General features: G+C 39.4%; 1 protein-coding gene across 3 annotated transcripts in view; it reads left to right on the top strand.

The window, feature by feature from the left end:
- Positions 1 to 225: 225 nt before the first annotated feature.
- The window catches only part of uxs1 (UDP-glucuronate decarboxylase 1), a 66,481-nt gene continuing 45,691 nt past the window's right edge, over positions 226 to 21,015 (top strand). Inside the window, exons 1-4 of one of the 3 annotated variants that reach the window (XM_028435560.1) lie at positions 226 to 359; positions 741 to 905; positions 2,815 to 2,842; positions 16,427 to 16,475. In XM_028435560.1, the coding sequence (XP_028291361.1) occupies positions 815 to 905; positions 2,815 to 2,842; positions 16,427 to 16,475 (168 nt within the window). In that variant the 5' untranslated portion in view covers positions 226 to 359; positions 741 to 814. Of the gene's footprint in view, positions 360 to 740; positions 906 to 2,814; positions 2,848 to 16,426; positions 16,476 to 21,015 lie in introns of those variants that run through there. The other 2 variants (XM_028435562.1, XM_028435563.1) reach the window with 2 other exon arrangements.

Raw genomic sequence — 21,015 nt, 5'->3', positions numbered from 1 at the left:
TGTTTTGAAGTGATTGGCAAATAAAGTAAGTTTCAAAATAACATTTTTACACCTTCAGCTCAGTGAAATACAAGTGAAGAACAACTTGTCTCCTCCAGGAACACCATGAACAGAGTGTGATTGTGTCACTATCAACAAAACAAGACATTCAGTCACCCAGGTATAATTTTAAACGTGTGACTCCATGTCATCCAGCAGGCCAAAGTAAACTGTTCCTTATTTGGACCTCATATATATCCACAGCCCACAGGTTGGACACCACTGTCACGGATCTTGGAGGAAGTGTCAGGCTGTTCAATCGAGGGACGAACAAATCGCTCCTCTGTGTTTCTCGCTTCAGCTGAGGCGATCAAACTCGGGTATATTTATATACTTTGTTCATTTAAAGCTAACGGAGCTGCGTTATTACTGATCTTTAGCTCTTAAATACGCGAAGACGCCACAGATGTTTTTAACAACTGTGAATTTATAATGCGTTCAGTAGCTCGGGTAGCCTGTTGTTGCTAACGTGAAGCTAACGACTAGCCTGGTAGGACACTAAACAGTTGGGGCATTGTGTACAAATAGCCTCATCTTTAAAGTTTTGCGCTAATAACCGCACCGGTCGCTGTGGTTATTATAACAGAGGTGTTAGTGTGATGCACAAAACGCCGATGAGGGGTTCGATGTATCGTTAATGTTGACATTAAACCGTGGGGCTACCGAGCCACGTAAACCTCCTGTGTTTGCTGTTGACGTAGCAGAAGCCCAGGAGCGGCTTTCAAAATGCTGACCCTGGTCCTGGTCCTGGTTCTGGTCCGGTCGTACTGAGCGGATGATGAAGCGGATCGTCTGGCTGGTATCAGGTTTAAACAGGAGAATGATGAAGCTGCTCATCGCCCTCGCTTTGTTTGCCTACATTGCCTGTAAGTACAGCTTTCATCACCCTGTTGCATTCTATCATTTAATACTAACACTTGTCAGACAAAATGTTTATTCTAGTTGTTACACAATATGGAACCGTATCCAAGGTGATGCCCTACTTTCACATTTCATACTACACAGCACCTCAGTCACTGTCAAACCATAAAAAAACATCATCACAGGCTGTAATGTAAGATAACAATACTTTCATTATCATATGTTTTATACAAACTGACTCACATTTGGACTTTTTTTCTGTTCCGTTTCTAAATATTTGCAATCTAGTTAATACTCAATAGGTCTGTCAGAATATTTCAATTTTTTATTTATAAAATCCATCACCAAGTAAAGAAGGGAATATGGGTATATTTTCAACAATGTTAAATAGATTCTAAGTCCAACAAAAGCTCTAGTAAATTCATGCATCGCCTTGTTGGCAACTACAGGTGTTTTGACATTTTAAGTCTTTAAATTTACATAGCAGGAAATTATTTAGTTATTTTATTTAATATGAAATCGAAATGTTTTCATCTATATGTAAGCATTGGATCTAATTCTTAGCTATCCAATGAACATCTCTAAAAAAAAAAGAAAAAAATGTGTATTAAGAGTCAAATTTAAAAAAACAGGTATTTATTTCCACAGCCCTGAGTTAAAGTTTGGTCTTTTGGTGTAAAACTGATCTCTGAGTAACTGATGATTAAAACCTGCTTAGAAACAATCTCCTTGTGTGTAGGGCTGGGCGATATGGATTAAAACTCAGAATATGATATCTTTTCTCAAAAAGATATACGATATAAATAGTGATATTTTTTTTAACTCAATAAAGTCTTTCCAGAAAGACAATTCATGGTTGAATTTGCTGATGCAAAATGCCAGAACGACACATTTATTAACAAACAGCTGCACAATATGTACCACTTTTGGCTTTTTCTCCTATAAGGACAGCACGTGTGAGTGAGTTCTGTAGTGTGGATTGTTTAGGGGAAGGTCTGGGTTATCTTACTGTGCTTTTAATGCTGCACTGAGAAGAAGTCATTTCAAAAAAATACAAAATAAGTTATAAAAGTAAAATTCAAAGATTCAAAGTGTTTATTGTCATGTGCGCAGTAAAGAAACATGTTTCCCTGTACAATGAAGTTTCTATTTTGCTCACCACACTGGATGCCATAAAAACAAAAACAAATAAAGAGAAAAGTATAGTAACAATAATTATAATAATTTAAAAAGTAATGAATATAAATATGTACAATGTAGAAAAGATAGAAAAGTCAAACATAAAGTGTGCATAGTGAAATATATCCAGTACTATTGGCTGCTGAGGAGTCTGATAGCAGAAGGAAAATATTTCATATTTTTCATATATTTCAATAGAAATATTAATGTAATGGGCCTACTTGTGGGTGTATTGTTTTAAACTGATTGATCAGTCACAACAAAAAGTAACCACTGGAGTTATGCTCTGCAAAATGAACAATGTTGAGCACTTATTCACTTTTTGCTGGTAAAACCAATCACATCCCTCAGATTTTTGTTTTCAATTGAGAAAAAAAAAAAAAAAAAAATCAAGCAGTTTTTTTTAAACAAAAGTAGTTTTTAGTTGATAAAGATGTTCAAAACGAGACCTCAAAGCAAAAACAAACAAAAAAAGGATTCCCTATCTGATGAATGTTTTTATAAAGTAGCACCAGTTTAGAAATATTCAAATTCAGGTTTTTAATGCTGGTTCAAACAGGTCATCTGGGAGTTTTCCTAAAATAAATATTTACCAAAGAAACGTTGTGTGCATGGGAGGATGGTTTGGTTTTATATTATTATTGTTATATTTTGGAGATTTGACCTTCAGAAAGCTTTGTATGCATTCATCATTTTGCTATTTCATTAACAAGTTTCTTTTCTCCTTTTTTTCAGCTGTCTGGGGAACATATACTAACATGAGGTGGGGTAATATATATTTTTCTTTTTATAACTCATGTACCTGCTGTAATTCTTGTCTTGATTAGTTTAGGATGCTCACTATCTTCCTGTTCGTATCCTGTTATCTTCATGGGGACAATAGCTTTTAAATATTGGTGCAAATCTATGTTCTAAAAAGATAGAAACGTAGACGTAAACCAAGAAATACAGGCAGTTTGCCCACAAGGCATACTACATATTTTGCCTTTCATAATAGCAGCTTTGGATATAGGCCAAACGCTTATAATGAACTTTGGTTACAGTATATTATTACAGTTTACAACCTTTGGGCTGAGCAATTTGAGATATATCAAAATTTCTGTCTTATGCAATGTAGAAAATTCTGAGCACTAATGTCAATCCTCTGATTATCCCTAATTCCATTTCAGAGTTTAACCTTTCCTGTTTTGTTTTTGTTTCTTACTGATTTCTTCAATTGCATATCATTACTAGCTGTTGAACTTGCTGAAATTGTCTCAATCATGCATAATAGGGTTAATTTAGTTCAGTTTTTATAATTATTCAATGTATATGCTTCAAATCAGCAGAAGGGATAGGGAGATTTGAAATTTCTGCCTTGTCTATGCATCCAACCACCCATTTACATGGAAAAATTGTGTGTAAATGTGTGTTATGGTTTCCAAATGCATGTTTTCTGTCTGTTTTTCTATCAGGATTTAAATTGCATATTGCCCTTTTTAGACAAAAAAAAAAAAAAAAAAGAAAAGGAATGTGATTTTTGGTAAAAATCACCCAGCCTCAACAATATAAAATCTGTGCTGAAACTAACATATTTGTTAACATAATTGAGTATTAGCAGCAATCACTACTTTGACTATCATGCAGAATGGTGTGCTTATTATATTGTAGCACCTCTCAGAAACAAAGTAGATGATGCTGGGTAAAGTATGATAATATTTACACAAATTTGAAAATAGACAACTGTTGAGTGGGATATATCAGCTGCTAAACATGTTATGAAATGTAGAAACTATAGGAGAAAAATAATTTGGGGTTTAACTTCATCACTAGGTAATTAGGCCAGTTTATCAAAAATTACACTTGTATTTTGTCAAGTTGGCTAAAAAAAGGCAATGGCTGACTTTTCTTTTAGATTTAGGCAGAGTTCCAACTCACCCTCGGCCCAGTAATCTATTGGCAGTTGTGGTCAGTGACTTCCTGGTTAATAAAAATGATACAAGAGATGGGTGAAAAATTTAGTCTTCAATGCATCAATTATTCCTGCACAACCTTACAACCCTACGACTAGCACTTCTGCTGTTGAGCTGCTCCTTCTAGTATTAGTACTCTACTGATGGAAAGACACTTAGCCCTTGAGCACTGACACTTAGGCCCCTATTTTCATTGTGCAGCACAGTCCGCACGGTGCACCTAGAGGCCGAGTTGTGTAAATTATTAAAATTGTGGTCAGAAGGCGTGTTCTCAGAGCAGAGAGGTGGGATACATTTGCGCTTAGGATTGGAGGCACCTAATTCAGCTGGATCAAACTTCATTATTCAGGGCTTTGGTTCAGTAAGATAAACGCGCCTGAGAGCAGAGCTGGAAAGGGACCCGGCCAGGTGGTGTTCAACACAGTTAAAGCTCATTAAGCTATCAAAGACAAACACGGAGGTAGACTGTGTGTCCTTGCAACTGGCTGTGTGCCCCGTGGCACTGTGAGTTTTGTGCCACTGTGTGTACATCGTCTGTGAGCTCATATTCTCTGTGCTGTGTAGCGTGCGGTGCGCGCTGTAGAGCTGTTAGAGAAGGCAGCTCTGTGTGTTGCAGTGAGTGCAACGTGGGTTGTCGGTGTGAGCAACTGTAGATCGGCGCGCTTCTTTCTGCCTGTCCGAAGCACGGTGGTGCTAAGAATCTTGACTCTAAAGCAATAATCACTCTCATGCACTGTGAGCTTTTACGCACAGCCTGCTGATTATTTTGAATCTGTGAACATCAGCGAAGAGGGAAAGTTTTGCTTGGACGCCTGAAATAAATAAGCCGATAAAACGTAACCTTCCTCTTGTGTTAGCTTTCTGTTAGCATCTCTTATGGTAATGGGTCAGTTTGATGCATGTCTTAATTTAGCTGTAAAATACACAAAAAACGTTATCTTTCTAATTTGTTTGTCATCTATTGGTTACCTTGTTAGGCTTCCAAATCAATATTGGTGTTAATAATCTTGGTTTGGGCGTCTGAACGTTTTGTCTCTGTATACTCCTATATATTTTAGGGGTAAAATGATCTTCGAGAGAACAAACAGGAAAGCTTGATCTGAAACATATTTAACATGGTTCACCTGGTTTGTGTTTGATGATATATATTACATTATAATTGACAGTTTTTATAGTAGTTACAGTGGTGTGAAAAAGTGTTTGCCCCCTTCCTGATTTCTTACTTTTTTGCATGTTTTCCACACTTATATCTTTCAGATCAACATACAAATGTAAACATGAATCAAAGATAACACAAGTAAACACACAATACGGTTTTAAATGAAGGGTACTATTAATGAGGAAGAAAAAAATCCAAAGCTACATGGCCCTGTGTGAAAAAGTGTTTGCCCACCAGCTCCTTTAAAAACATAACTGTGGTTGATCACACCTGAGTTCAATAACTGTAGCCACACCCAGGCGTGATCACTGCACACCTGTTCCCAATCTAGAAATCCCTTAAATAGGACGTACCTGACAAAGTTAAGTAGACCAAAAGATCCTCAAAAGCTATAGACATCATGCCGAGATCCAAAGACATTCAGGAACAAATGAGAAAAAACTTTATTATTATTATTATTTATCAGTGTGGAAAAGGTTATAAGCCATTTCAAAAGCTTTGGGATTCCAGCGAACCACAGTGAGAGCCATTATCCACAAATGGAGAATACACGGAACAGTGGTGAACTTTCTCAAAATTACCCCAAGAGCGCAGCGACGACTCATCCGAGAGGTCACAAAAGACCCCACAACAACATCCAGGGCTCTACACTAACTTTTCCAGTGGTGGCACTGGTGCGACCAAGCACAGAATTTGGTCGCACCCTTTTTTGGAACCTGGGGGGCATGCTGATGAATAGTTGACTTAACTAGCATACCGTAGTTTTGTATGATGTAAAGATTGACAATGACTTGAGATATGCTCTCTGTGGGACGTGACGAAGCGCTCAACCGCTCCGTATAAAATAATGTCACCCCATACACACTCGCATGGATGCGACCAGATAAAATTTTCACTCGCACACATTGAAAATATACTCGCATATACGACCATTTTGGTCGCAGTCTCGAACCCTGACATCTTAATCAATGCAGGCATCACTTGCCCCGGTTAAGGTCAGTGTTCATGACTCCACCATATGAAAGAGACTGGGCAAAAATGGCCTGAATGGCAGAGTTCCAAGACCAAAACCACTGCTAAGCAAAAAGAACATTAAGGCTCTTCTCTTTTTTGCCAGAAAACATCTTCATGATCCTCAAGACTTTTGGGAAAATATTCTGTGGACTGAGGAGACAAAAGTTGAACTTTTTGGAAGGTCCGCCTTCGATTTCGTCTGGTGTAAAAGTAACACTGCATTTCAGAAAAAGAACATCATACCAACAGTAAACTACGGTGGTGCCAGTGTGATGGTCTGGGGCTGTTTTGTTGCTTAAGGAGCTGGAAAACTTGCTGTGATAAATGGAAGCATGAATTCTGCTGTCTACCAAAAAATTCTGAAGGAGAATGTCCGGCCATCTGTTTGTGACCTCAAGCTGAAGTGAACTTGGTTTCTACAGCAGGACAATGATCCAAAACACACCAGCAAGTCCACCTCTGATGGCTGAAGAAAAACAAAATGGAGTGGCCTAGTCAAAGTCCAGACCTCAATCCTATTGAGATGCTGTGGCATGACCTTAAAAAGGCGGTCCATGCTGGAAAACCCTCCATAGTGGCTGAATTACAACAATTCTGCAAAGATGAGTGGGCCATAATTCTTCTACAGCGTTGTAAAAGACTCATTGCAAGTTATTGCAAACACTTGATTGCAGTAGTTGCTGCTAAGGGTGGCCCAACCAGTTATTAGGTTTTGGAGGCAAACACTTTTTCACACAGGGCCATGTAGCTTTGGATTGTTTTTTTCCTCGTTAATAAAACCCTTCATTTAAAAACTGCGTTTTATGTTTACTTGTGTTATCTTTGACTAATGTTTAAATTTGTTTGATGATCTGAAACATTTAAGCGTGGAAAACACAAAAAAATAAGAAATCAGGAAAGGGGATAACACTTTTTCACACCACTGTACATGCCAAATACAATTACAAACTCAATTTTCTGAACTCAATTACAATTCAATTACAACAGTAACTTAAAACGTAATTGCATCCCCTGGTGCCTTATGCGGCTTGGGGTGTGGTCGTCCTCCCTGGGCGGGCTGCTCCTGGTGCTGCATCCGTTCCGGGTCCTTCCGGCCTGGGGTCGGGCCCCTGCTGGCTCTGGGCTCGCCGGCGGGTGCCCGCTGGCTGCCTGTTCGGCGCGGCTCTGGTCGTCTGCTGGGCGTGGGCTTCGGCTCCTCCGCTGGGGCCTCGGGCAGGGAGTTCTCTGGGCCCTCCCCTCGGGGGGTTGGGCGCGGGGGTGGGGTGGGGGGGTGGGAGGGCCGATGGGGTGGGGGGTCTGGGGGTTGGGGGTGGGATCGGTGGCGTGGTGCGCTGGGTCCTTGGCTCCTTGGGGCTTTCTCGGGTGTGTATGGGGGGGGCGATGGCTGCCTCTCGGCTTGGGATCTTGGGGGCGTTCGGGGGGCTGCTTGGCCGTGGGGTGGTCGCCGGGGGCCCTTAGGCTGCCTGCTCTTGCTGCTGGCCTGACTGCTTCTTCGGGCCCGGGGGCGGCTCTTGGGTTTTGCAGTGGTGGTTCTTGGAAATACATTTGTCATGGATGCACTGGCCTTGGGCTGTGGGATAACACTCATACTGGGCTCAACCTTAGACACGTTGTTCCCAAATACCTGTTTTATGGAATTTCCACTCACCTCTTCCTCTGTTCACAGCCACCACCATTATTCCTAAACCGCACACTGGTCACCAAACTGGCTTGACAACACAACAATAAGCACAATATACACAACCACAATTTCACAACGCATCACTTAAAACCTAACAACTATTCCCCACCCATTCTATATCCTATCTTGTATCCCTCTTCCCTGTTAACTTCCCCACCCCCCTCCAACCCCTCACCTTGGTGTAACACTGCCCTCTCTCTTTTACATCCTCCCTTTAATAAAGTATTTCTTACCCTTCCCTAGGGAGGGCTGGTGACGGTCACAATTATGCAATGAAATAAATAAATTTATTTAATTGCAATAATAAAATATGCATTGCTGTTAAAAGATTGCACTTCTTGTAGTGTTAACCTTCGACAGCATGTGCAGACAAGGTAAAAAAAAAAAAAAAAAAACGTAATTGCATCATAACTGTAATTAAAGGTCCCATATGCTATTTTTCACCCATCTCCATTTGTTCTAAGAACCCCAAAAACATAGTATTTGAGGTTTATTTTCCCAAACTCACTTGTTCTCCAGAGTTTTAGCCTCTGAAAACTCACTTTGTGAGCAACTCTACACAAACAGGCTGACTTGCGGCCTACTTATGCATATTCATGAGTGGGTGTGTCTATAGACGGGACACTGACTTCCTCCTCCCTGCACGATGACGTAGGGCCAGTGGATGGCCCGCCCACCTCCCATCCACTTCGTAGCTGAGCTCATGCTGCTTTATGAATATGAGACAGAGCGCGAGGGCGGGGCGTTCGCTGGTACATACAAAGACTGCAGAAAATACATGTTTACATGTCAATCACGGCAGACATCTTCCTGGAAGCGCGTCATCAAATTGGAGCGAGGTGTTTGGGCTCGCCCTGCAGTAAGAAAGGAGCAAATCACCCTCTAACTAACGACTGAGGGAATCAATGAAAAAACACTTTGGGCATGTGTATGAAGCTCAAAAAGCACTTTTATCATGTTTAAAGCACAGAAAAGTCCATTTAGCGTAACATGAGCCCTTTAATGACCCATTGCGCAATTTCATTTAGCCCCAACCCTGCAGCCTGTTCAATGTTTTGTCAAACTGGTTGTCTATTTATAGTAATAGCTTATGAACTGATTAAGCTATTTTTCTTTCTCTACTTGCCAAGAAGACATTGATTCTCTTTAAAGACAGGGGAGCTAGCAAAGCTATACCTCTTTAAACACACTTCAACCATAGCTTTAATTCTTCCTCCCCACCTTGAGACTGCAAGTATTTTGTACATCTTTTGAGCAGCAATTTATGTATGAGCAAAGCAGCCCATTTTTTTCTAATGCTCATCTTTTTCACTGCTGCATTCATATTAGCTGCATTGTCTAGAGCAGCAGTTCTCAAACATTTTTGGTCCAAGTACCCATTTTCTCTTACTTTTGAATCCAAGTACCCCCTTATGTCTGACTACAATATTTTACTCAGAATTCTGTGAAAAAACAACTATAGAGCAGAATAGATGTATTTCTATAAGGTCATCTCCTTCCTGATGTGGGACCAAGACTGACCTTTGTATTTTCAGTCCATTTTCTAATCAAGATAATTTCTATCATCATTTTGTGTTTTTTGTGTCATTTTCTGGATTTTGTTGTTGTTTGTCTGTTCTTTTTATTATTCAGTATATTTTTCTCTTATGTGTTTTTGTTGTCCTTTTGTGAGTTGCTGGTAATAATCAGTGTGATTATCAGTTTTAACTAAAAATAATCATAAAGCTTCATATTTGTAATGCTTTCATTTGGTAATTTTCCTCTCTCTCTCTCAAGTACCCCCTGTAGTGCCATCACGTACCCCCATTTGAGAAACACCAGTCTAGAGTGATGCCAACAACTTTTTTAAAACAAATTAATCAAGAATATCTCCTCAGCTATTACCCTCCCTGTTTGCTGTGTAGACTGCCCTGGTATGCAGGATTTTCTCCTTCATGACACCCTCTCTCACAAAGTGGATTGAAACGGTCAAGTTTCTGTGCCATCTTGGTCTAGCCATCTACGGTCACAGCCACTTCCCTGATGCCTTGCAATTCTCTCTTCATATTTCCCTTAGCAACTGCAACTGCATATCATACATGTATGGGCAACACAAAACATCAATGATATCATGCTTGTGTTATTGTTTATTATAAAAGCCAATAAAACACCATCTAAACTAAGAGATAATGTAGGCTAAACATGTCAACAATACCCAAGAGATTACTTGTTTCCACCATGAGTCCTCCACTGTTGGAAAACAGCAATTGCCTCGGAGCACTCATCTTGTTCTTCCTTTGACATTTATACTTTTTCTGCCAGTGTAACCGTATTTTTTGAACTGGTTTAACAACACACACTGTTCATTACACAGATGCATGTGAACCTCGTCTGTGGGCGTAAACAGAAACTTATTTTTCTTGCATTGTGTAACATTACAGCCATTCAAAGGCAGCAGTTTTAGATCTTGATTAACTTTCAGCCACTGAAACTCAACATCGTAAGACAAGGCATTTTTTAATACCAATTAGTGTCGGACCATTAAAGAACCAAAGTTAAGTACCCAGCCCTGGTACGCATGTAATTGTAACTCGATAAGCTTGGCTCATTTACTACATTACCCTGGCATTAGATTCATAAACAGGGGTAGGTAGGCATTACCTTTTATGTAAAGCTGCTTTGTAATGGAAGCTCATACCATGGCTCCAGCTTCTCCAATAGGTAGTGAAACCCATGTGTTGTCCTCTTGATTTTTGCCCTCCTCCATCATAGTATTAGCCCCCTTTTCCCCAAGATTCAATGAGACATTGTTTTTGAATTTTGCAACTTTATTGTCTAAACAACAAAAGATAGAGCAACATTATATACTACAGTTATGTTATATCACTGCAGAGACGTCCATGTCTGCATTACAATGCATCTCATAAATCAGTGTTTCTTAACCTGGATTCCATCAAACCTCAGGTTTGTTGAGTCAGTCTCAAGTGTTCAGAAGGGTTCAAGACACAGTAAAAATGTGTTACACAAAATAAATATCCATTATTAACTCATTTAATAAAAGATTAATTACAATAACAATGACTAAGAAAGCAAAAATAATTTGGCCCAGGCAAGTGTGTCTGAATAAAATTAAAACCTTTCTTTTTTGAAGAAGAAGAAGAAGAAATCACATTTGAAAAGGTTTGGTGAATGCACTGATACAGATTGCAGGGTTCAGTACCTCCAATTAGGTTGAGAACCACTGAATTTCCACACAATCAAGTGTAAGATTGGCCTAGAAAGCATAAACAATGTTTACCAAGCCGTTTAATTGATGGTTCAGGATCCCTTCTTTCTTTTGTAATATACTTTGTTGTTTAACATGTACACTTTTATGGTAGTTTTTTCAGTAGATGATGGTCCTGGTGATCTCAGTTAAGGGCAGTATAGCCATCCTAATGCAACACAGACACAACTAGAATATTTGTATTTCCTGAAGAAAATGCTAGTGAGGATGCAGCTGCTACCCTGCGTTGCAATAGCAATAACCTAGCAATAGCATTAGCCTAGCATTAACACTAACCTAGCATTCGCCTAGCATTAACACTAACGTAACATTAGCATTAGCCTAGCAATAGCAATAACATAGCATTAGCATTCGCCTAGCAAACGCTTAAAATGTGGCTATGACAAATCCAGAGTCCAACCTTCTTGTTCTCCTTCGTTAGGAACACTGACCTGTTTATCTGTTTGTTGTTGCGTTTAGAACACATACATTTAACAGCGTTCTCGCGCTATTATATAAACATTGTGAGAACTGCTCTGTCTTGTGAAGTCACAGTCGTTCAACTGGAGTGCACCGCGTCGCACTCAAAACGCAACCGGTGTGAATTACCGGACGGCGGACAGCGGTGAAAAACCGGATCGGTGCCGTGGCACAGCGGAGACGTATCCAGTAGAAACCCCGGGTTAGTCGACCAAAAAAAATAAAAAATAAAAAAGGAGAAAGAATGAGCAGGTGCAGAGGAGGACGAGGAGAATGGAAAAGAGACAAATATTTTGTTTTAGTTTTTTGGGTGCTGATGTGCTTTTAATTACAGACCATTTATGATATGAACCATATTCCAGCTTTGACCAGAAGAACCCGACAAAGCAAAAATGAAACCTACAGGTCCGACAGACATTAGCAGGTATTTATATCAGAGCCCGACCTGAAACCGACAATTAAAACCTCTTTTTTCCTCATACAAATGTTTTACATTTGTTTTAGTGGTAAGCCTGCTTTTATTAATGAACTATTGATGTCAACATCAGATCAGCGTACGGGGAAACCAGCACATCAAACACAGGTGCGCAGTGTGCCCTGCTGCGCCAGAAACAGCAGTGGATCCATTTACATCCACGTATCAAATATAAGGCTAATCCATGTTCTTGTGCAGAAAAAGGACTGATTTAACAGTGGATGCTTGTGTTTGTTCCCTCTCTGCTCTATTTTTTGCAGCGCAGCACGTACTTACGCAGAGCTGTTGCTGGACATAGAATCATGTTTAGGTATTAAATACATTATATTGATATTTAATCCTTATCACCTAAGTGCATTGCATTTTTTTATTTATTATTTATTTTACGCTATTGAAACTGATACCGTTGCTGATCGACCAATGAAATGACCACAACGGCATCGACCAATTAGTCGACAAAAACCAGTTCACGTTTTAGATGTGTTCAGCAGGAGGTTTTTTTCTTTACTCCACTGAACAACATTTTCAGTTTCTGCTCTGTAAGATGAATCATCATTCTCAGTGATGAGACCAATAATGGTGGTATCATCAGCATATTTGATGATCAATTGGAGTCAGAAGAAGCCACACAATCATAGGTGTACAAAGTAAAAAGCAAAGGACTCAAAATGCACCCCTGAGGAGATCCAGTTCTCACAAACACTTTGTGAGAAAGACAGTCATAGATTTTTACTCTCTGTGATCTGCCAGTTAAAAAGCTATAAATCCACTTGCACATAGCATCACTCAGACCCAGAGACATGAGTTTTTCAACCAGTTTACCTGGGACAAGAGAATTAAATGCAGAGCTGTAATCAATGAACAACATTCTCGCGTGAGATTTAGCATTGTCCAAATGTAGGTATACAGAGCTCAAAGCAAAGGAGATTGCATCCTCCAACGCTCCTGTTTTCTCTGTACACAAACTTGAGAGGATCGAAACACGCAGGGATCAGGCTCTTAATGAAGTCCAGTACAAGCCGACTATCTCTGGTAGAAGTGTAGTACACCAACACTAGTAGTGTTGTGTATTTGTTTGGTTCCCAATAAAAAAAAGACAAACAAAAAAACACGGTATCTGGTACCAGTTGTAATGGCTATAAATGTGAAGTCAATTGGAGTTGTGCCGGTACTAGGGCTGCTCAATCGAAATTACAATTTCGAAATTATAAAGCTTGGCACACACATGTAATTAATACAAACTTTGAGTTGTTTAATCCACCCACATGCAAGCTCCTCCCCTTCGTCCTGCCCCTCTCAAAGCCAAAGCGAGCCTGCATGCCAGCACGAGGAAAGTTGTTGCTAGTGGTCTTGAAACATGGCAGGAGAAATACAGCAAAAACGTAAACAAGTGGCAAGTCAATTTATCTGATATGGGAACACTTTGGGTTTGATGAAGAAGACCTAGAGCAAAGACACATCACGTGCAAGAAGTGTTTCATTTTGTGCAAAAGTGAACATACCTGATTTTATTTATGTTTAAAGAATATGTTTTATGCTTTTTTGTTCAAAAAATAAATAACTTTTTGGTTGACAAATAATCGCTTGAATAATCGTGATTTAAATTATGACTAAAATAATCGTGATCATTTTTTCTATAATCGAGCAGCCCTAGCCGATACCATGATATGCTGGGGTGTCCAAACCCGGTCCTCGGGGGCCACTAATCGAGCAGATTTTACATATCTCTCTGTCCAACACACCTGAATCTGAAGTGTCATCAAGCATCTCTGCAGAAAGTCTTACGAGATGCTCAGCTGTGTTGGAGCAGGGAGACAGACACATGGAACCTGGTGGATTAGTGGACCTTGAGCTCAGGGTTTGGCCACCCATGTTGTAGAAATGCAACATATAAAGGCAGTGTGGAAAAGTATTTCCATTGATAATTTTGTAAGGCAAAAATCAAGTATTCACCACTTGTTTTTGACATCTCTTCAATGTCTTCATTTCTTTGAGCTTTTTTTGAAACCCTCATCTGACTGCAGTTCCCACATACCAGAGCAGTTACAGCCTTTATTTCCCCCTGCTAATCCCAAACCATCTCAGCTGTATTAAGGTCGGGTAATTAGGGAGGCCGATCCTCTGATGTAGCACTTCATTAGTTTCTTCCATTGAACACCCTGTCAAAACAATTGTGTTAAGACTCATTTTCCCCACACCAAAAAAGAAAAGGGTCTAATTTAGTGACCACGGGATGCAACACATTACTGTAGAATGTTGACAGTTGTAATGGTTATGTGTTGCCTTGAAATCAGAATAAATGTCCTCCGCTGTCACACGGAATCCTCCCCACCTTGCCATCACGCAGTAGAAAACATATATGCAGAAAACACAGCTGTTCATCCTGCCCTGCCCAAAGCAATCCACTTTCCTTCCTCATCCTCCCTCTTTAGTGCTTTCTCTGCACCAATTAAATCACAAACACCTGATGCAGTTTTCTCTTAACAGTTGGTGTCATTAATATCCATCTTTGATAGAAACACATTCAATATTTAAATACATTCTCTTTTTAAAGGACTTACCAGCAAGTAACCTAACCTTCATTTCATTTCATTTTATTTATTTTTTTTTCATGGTAATGCAACATAAATTGGTACAGCAATCCAGCAAACACAACAATAATACATTCCATGAAAAGAAGAACAGGAGTAGGATGAAGAAAAAATCTTATAAACTCCTACCCCATTCTTAACAAAAATGTTACAAATTAGATGCCAAAAGATAACAATAGCCCAGAACAGATGTAATCAACTTTTGATTTTAACAATTTTCACTTTGTTATTATTTTTTATATTTTATTTCTCAATTATTATAAATGATTTTGGTAAAACAACAGTTGTTGTAAATTTAACAATTTTCACATTCATCTTTATACAAGTTAAGTATGTGTTGTTTATACTTATATTTGAATTGAAGAATATTTGAACAACATTTTAGATCATTTTCTAGAGAGTTCCATTGTATCACACCAGATACTGAGACACACATTTTTTTAACCTTCTAATCAGAATTCAGAGCATCCTCTGTTTAAAATCATCACAAGTGGTATAATGATTTTTTTTTTACCCTGCTCTGAATATGATGTTAATCAAAATGAGCTTGTTCACCTCCTAATGTTCTGTATTTTGATTATTGCTTTGCTGATTAACCTTAATTGTTCATGCTTCTGTCAGTGTCTTTGTCCATGTGTGAGCAACAAAATGATCAGCTTATGTTAAGTAGGGGTTTTATTCCGGCAAGGATTTTCAGGAAATTTTTTTTATCTCCCTTCATGTTTCGACTGCCAGTCTTTGTTCGAGCAGTTCTGCTGATCGCCTTTGATGGTTCCTTTGAAGTTTCACATGACTTCCATGTAAAGATTCCATAGTTCCATTAGTTCTGTAACATGTCGGGAGATAAACATATCCTGAAAAACCTTGTCTGAATAAACAAAGCCACAACTTCACATACTGTTCAAAAAGAATAAACCGCTTTCAAAAGTAGGCCACAAGCAAGAACAATAGGTCTTTTTTATTTATTTATTTATGTATTTATTTATTGAAGGTGTGGCAATCTGCCCTATATGGCCCCCATCCAAATAGAAATATTTATTTATTAGAGTGCACATTTTCCATATATTAGAAACTTTGCATCTTTTTGAATGGAACATTTTAATTTTCATTTATATCAAGCAAGACGTTCTATGATCATTGCTGTCATAAATGACTTTGATATGAGCCACATTATTGACGGAAGCAGCTTTTGAAGCCTTTGCACCTGCTATTTGTCTCCTCTCCCACAGTATGTGACTGTTCTAAGAAAAGATCTGTAAGGATTTAGTAAAATACGTGTGACGTATGATGTAATTAATAATTAATGAATAGAAAAATATCCCTGATGAATTAATTATCTGTTCTATATCCTGCACCCTAATGAGTTCATATACATTAATGGTTTGGTTAGTTTTGAAAGAACAAAGGACTTCCGTACTAAAAGGTGATTTCTGTGTAAAAGCAGAGACAGCTGCAGAAAGGACCATAAGATACATTTAAAAAGAAAAAAAAAAGTGGTTTTAGAAAAAAGTTATTCTGTTGAAAAAAGACAGTTTGTCTAATTCATTCATAAGATAAATGTGTGTGTTTAAATGTGAGACAAGTGTGCTGTGTCAAAACAAGAAACAAATGCATTCAGCTGATTACTATGCTGCTGTGTCATCTATTTGGCCTCAATTTGTAAAAGAAAACCCAACAACTGTTATGCAGATGTGGTTGAAACACTTCTCAGTGAATTTAATTGTTTTTGTTGTTTTTTTTTTGTGTTACAGATCAATTCAAGAACATGGAGAAATGAAGATTGAACAGAGAATTGATGAAGTGGGTTTGACACGGATACATACTAGTTTGCATTGAGGGACATTTGACAGACATTCAGTTTTGTTTCCAAACTATGAATTTATCTTCTTTGTTTTATGATTGCATTCTTGGGAAAAGGTGAAATAATATTTGTTGTTTAATCTTATCATTAAATGCACAATCTATCACCTGGCATCTACCCCAGTTTTTCATTGGGGTAGATGATGACAAAGGCTCAACACACACAAATGATGTCTTCTCAGAAACTCCAATAACACTACAGTCTGATCCTGGAGAGCCCTTATCCTGCGTGTTTCAGCTTGTCCACTCCACCTGATTGTAAAGGGTAGCTCATTATCATGCAGTCATTAGATTCAGGTGTGTTGAAGGAGGCAGATCTCTAAAGCATGCTGATTAACAAGTGCATTTAGAGCCAAATTGTGGTGAAACAAAACTTGTGGTGAAAGCGGACAATACTACGTCATTCAAAATAAGCACCTCTTCTCACTCGCCAAGCAAGAAGGGTTAACTGGTGAGACATCTCACTCATATTAATCAGAGAGAAAATTCTCTTTCATAATATTTCATTCAATGTCTCACTATGGGATGTGGTAGCTCCCATATTGCAGACAAGCTTATCAAGCGTACACCAGCCCATAGGGCAAAAGCTTTATTCTGATCATGACAGCAAAACCACGTGTGCCATTCACGGAACTAAGACGTCCAGCATAAAAAAAAACAGACAAAGGTGATAGGTGAGGGCCAACTCGACGCAGCACAATTGTCCCGAACAGACACTCCCCTGAATAAAGCCGAGGATGTGGCCAAACCCCGAGTTAAGTGTGCTTGCAGACCAACAGGCGGCTGCCGACCCTGACTCATATAAGCCAAAGCAATCGCCTCCACCACCCAGTGGGACAGGTGCTGCTTTGTGACAGGTTTCTTCTTATAAGGATTAGCCCAGGAGATGAACAACTGATTGCTCTTCCTGAAGCTCCCTGTCATGTCCATTTGAGTGTGCACCGCCAGACAACATATGAGGCCGCTGCTCGCCTTGTGAGGCAGAAAAGGCCATGAGGTCAATGGGAGAACATGAGCCCAGCATCTTCGGCACAAAAGCCGGGTTGGGCTTCAAAGACTACGTTCACACTGCAGGACTTAATGCTCGAATCTGAATTTTTTTTTTTTTTTTTTTTTAATGCGACCATGGTCACTTTGATATATAGTCCTATATCCAATACATATCCGATTTTTTGCCATGCGACTGCAGTTTGAAAGGCCAGGTTGCATTTATCCACGACCATGGTGGATTTAAAGCACGTTTGACACGTTGACGTCATTGTTAACAGCTGGAGCTGTGAGCACAGCGAAGTTGCAGACTGTGCGCTGTCCTCTACTCCATGGAGCAGAGAGGGACAGGCTATAAGCATCCATTGTTGATATAATCCCTTTTCTGCACAAGAACATGGATTATGTTTGATATGTGGATTATGTAAATAAGTGCACTATCTCTTGTGCACACTGCACACTTGTGTGTGTTTGACGTGTGCTGACAGTTGTTAATAAAAGCAATGCTTACCACTAAAACAAATGTAAATATGTCATTTTTATTGAGCTTTACACTCTTCTGATCGGCTATATCGGATCTGGCTATATTTAGTATTTTATGCAATTAATGTGATCGGCTGTAATATCTTAATTTGCCTATCCGATCAATGACGTCATTGTGAAACTTTCTGTAGATGCTCCGATTGCATTGTTTTTTCGTCTCATTTACACCGAAGAGTTGTTTGCTTTATGTAACACGGCTTTATTTCACTCACATTTGTGAACAAAGGTGAAAACCTATGAGCAAACGGCGAAAATGTCTCTGATTGGAGCGGAACGGCTGAGTGTCGGACTTCTTCCCCAGCCTACTGGCTCTGAAAGCGGTCACAGCGTCTGCTGTTAGGCTACGTTCACACTGCAAGCCTTAATGCTCAATTCCAATTTTTGCTCCAATTTTTCCGATTTTTTGTTTGTCCATTCACACTACAATTTAAAATGTGACCTGTATCGGACTCCAGTGTGAACTGTATGTGGCTCCAATCTGACCCACATTGGCATTGTCACATATGTCTCAAAGCTTTTGTGCAGTGGAGCCAAAGAATGAATGAGTAGGTGCAGAGGAGGAGGAGAAAGAAAAAGAGGGCCAAATAATGTTTTGGTTTTTTGTGGTGTCGACAGACCATTTATGACATGAACCTTCAAGCTTTGACCCGAACCCGATGGAGCAAAACTGAAACCGATAGGTCTGACAGACATAGATATTATATCCGCACCCGACCTGAAACCGACAGTTAAAACTTATTTTGTGCCTCATACAAATGACATATTTACGTTTGTTTAGTTGTAAGCCTGCTTTCATTAATAGACAGCTGTTAATGTCAACATCAGATCGGCACACGGGGTAACCAGCGCATGTTAAACACAGGCGCAGTGTGCGCTTGAGAGTGCATCTATTCAAAGAATTGATGTATCAAATATATATCGATAATCCATGTTCTTGTGCAGAAAAAGGATTGATTAAACAGTGGATGCTTAAAAACTGTCCCAATTCTGTCCCTGTCGCTCTCTGCTCCATGAGTGCAGCAGAGCTGCAGGCTGCTGCTGCACTCACAGCTGTCAATAATGATGTCAACGTATCAAAGGCGCAATAAATCCTCCTTGACCATTCATACTGAGGTCGCATTGAAAAAGATCCTATCTGTATCTGATTCAGAACCACATATGAAAGTGGCCTGAATCTGATTTGAAAAAGTCAGATGTGAATTAGCTGTTGTGCTAACCAAGGAAAAAACCAAGTCGTTAACTGGAGTTTTAACGTCTGACGCTTGACAGCCGTGGTGGGGCGTCGAGGGCAGTGCTGACCAATCCTGGAAGGACAAGGGAAGTTGTGACCGATGAAGCAAAAAGGCATCCAAAGCTAGTCGCACCCGGCAACAGAAGCTAATTAAGATCTGTCTGCGGAGAGTTAAGCTAGCTAGCACAAGACGCAAGATATGCTCCGAGTGGGAAGAGGTGTTTGAATGATGTAATATCGTCCACTTACGCTACTTATGGTAAGTGGGACTACCTGTGGCGGACGGACACGTTTCACTGGCCAATCAGGATTGGCGTAATGAGATAATTGCTTCAGCAGGGGCGTACATCCCATAGTGAGACATCTAACAAAATATTATGAAAGAAAACATATTATCTCAACGTTAAACAGTAACATTTTATAATTAACTTAAAAACTAAAACACAGCAAATTATATTTTACATTTTTAATTGTAGTAATGTGCTGCTTCTAGCTATCTTTTCTTTTAGGAACATAAACACGGCTTCCTTTAAACATTAAACAAAAACACACAAAAAAACAATTGTAAGTAATATCACTTTTTATTTCTAAGCGGTTACGAGGAATCGAAAAAAAAATGTATACATGTTTTTCATACACCACACATACATTTCCCCACCAAATGCCAAGTTAATCACACGCTCGGTTTCATGTTTCATGCTCAGTCAGAGCAGGCTCATTCTGAAATAATTAGTTTGCTATCAGATTGACCTTCGATTTAAAAGGAGGATTTGTGATATTTGTGGCCTCTAAAGGTAATGTGCCTGGCCTTGTAAATCATCATTATATTTGTATGGACGTGTTAATCTGTTTACGTAGATAAAACAACAAAGGGCTGAGGAAACAGTTTGACTTGTGACTTTGCTCATATGTCAAGGTTGAAAGTTGTCACTGACTCTACTCAGTTTATACAAGTTGTTTTACTTGCAGGGTTTTCACTCCAGCACAGTATAGTTTGCTTTAGCCAAACATCATCATACACAGTGCTACTTTTTACTGTATTGTATACTCAAGAACCCGATATATTAACCAAACTGTCCAATTTAAATTAGCACCAATGTTCACCCCATCCTACCATTAACCCAGTCCAGTTGAGCCATTCAAACCAACTAGACCATTTAATCTGTTTGAGCCCTCATATCCACTCACATCTAACGCTGCAACACAGAGTTCTGCTAGTAGATCGAGATTGAATGTTACCTCAAAGCTCTGGTGAGATTCTGTTGATATTTTTGTTTAAATGTAGAGGTCCACAAAGAAAGAAAACCAACAAATGTAAGCTGGCACTCACTGTGTCGCCACCTATAGATATCTCACCACTAAGTCTGGCCCAATATTACCAGATTCAGATTCAGAAAACTTTATTTGTCCCCGAGAGGCAATTTGGTTTTAGTTACATCCCGACCAAGAAACATGAAAGACAATAACATATCACATCGAAGTCAGGTATGGGAGTTCTGGGGAGCAGCCACAAGAGCAGCGCTCTTCCCATGCCATCTTTCCCTGGATTAAGGGAGTTAACTGGGATGTTAACATTGAGTCATCATTGGGAGACACGAGGACAAAAAGTCATTTTCCGCCAAAAGTTGAGAGTAAATAAATGTCTAAGTTAAAGCTTTTCAGGAGAAATTAATCACAAAGACATGTCCAGTTTATTAAGAACTGTAAAGAACATTCCCT

Source organism: Gouania willdenowi, chromosome 21, assembly GCF_900634775.1.
Source record: "Gouania willdenowi chromosome 21, fGouWil2.1, whole genome shotgun sequence".
Taxonomy (NCBI): Eukaryota; Metazoa; Chordata; class Actinopteri; order Blenniiformes; family Gobiesocidae; genus Gouania; species Gouania willdenowi.
This window is presented reverse-complemented; position numbering and strand designations above follow the sequence as displayed.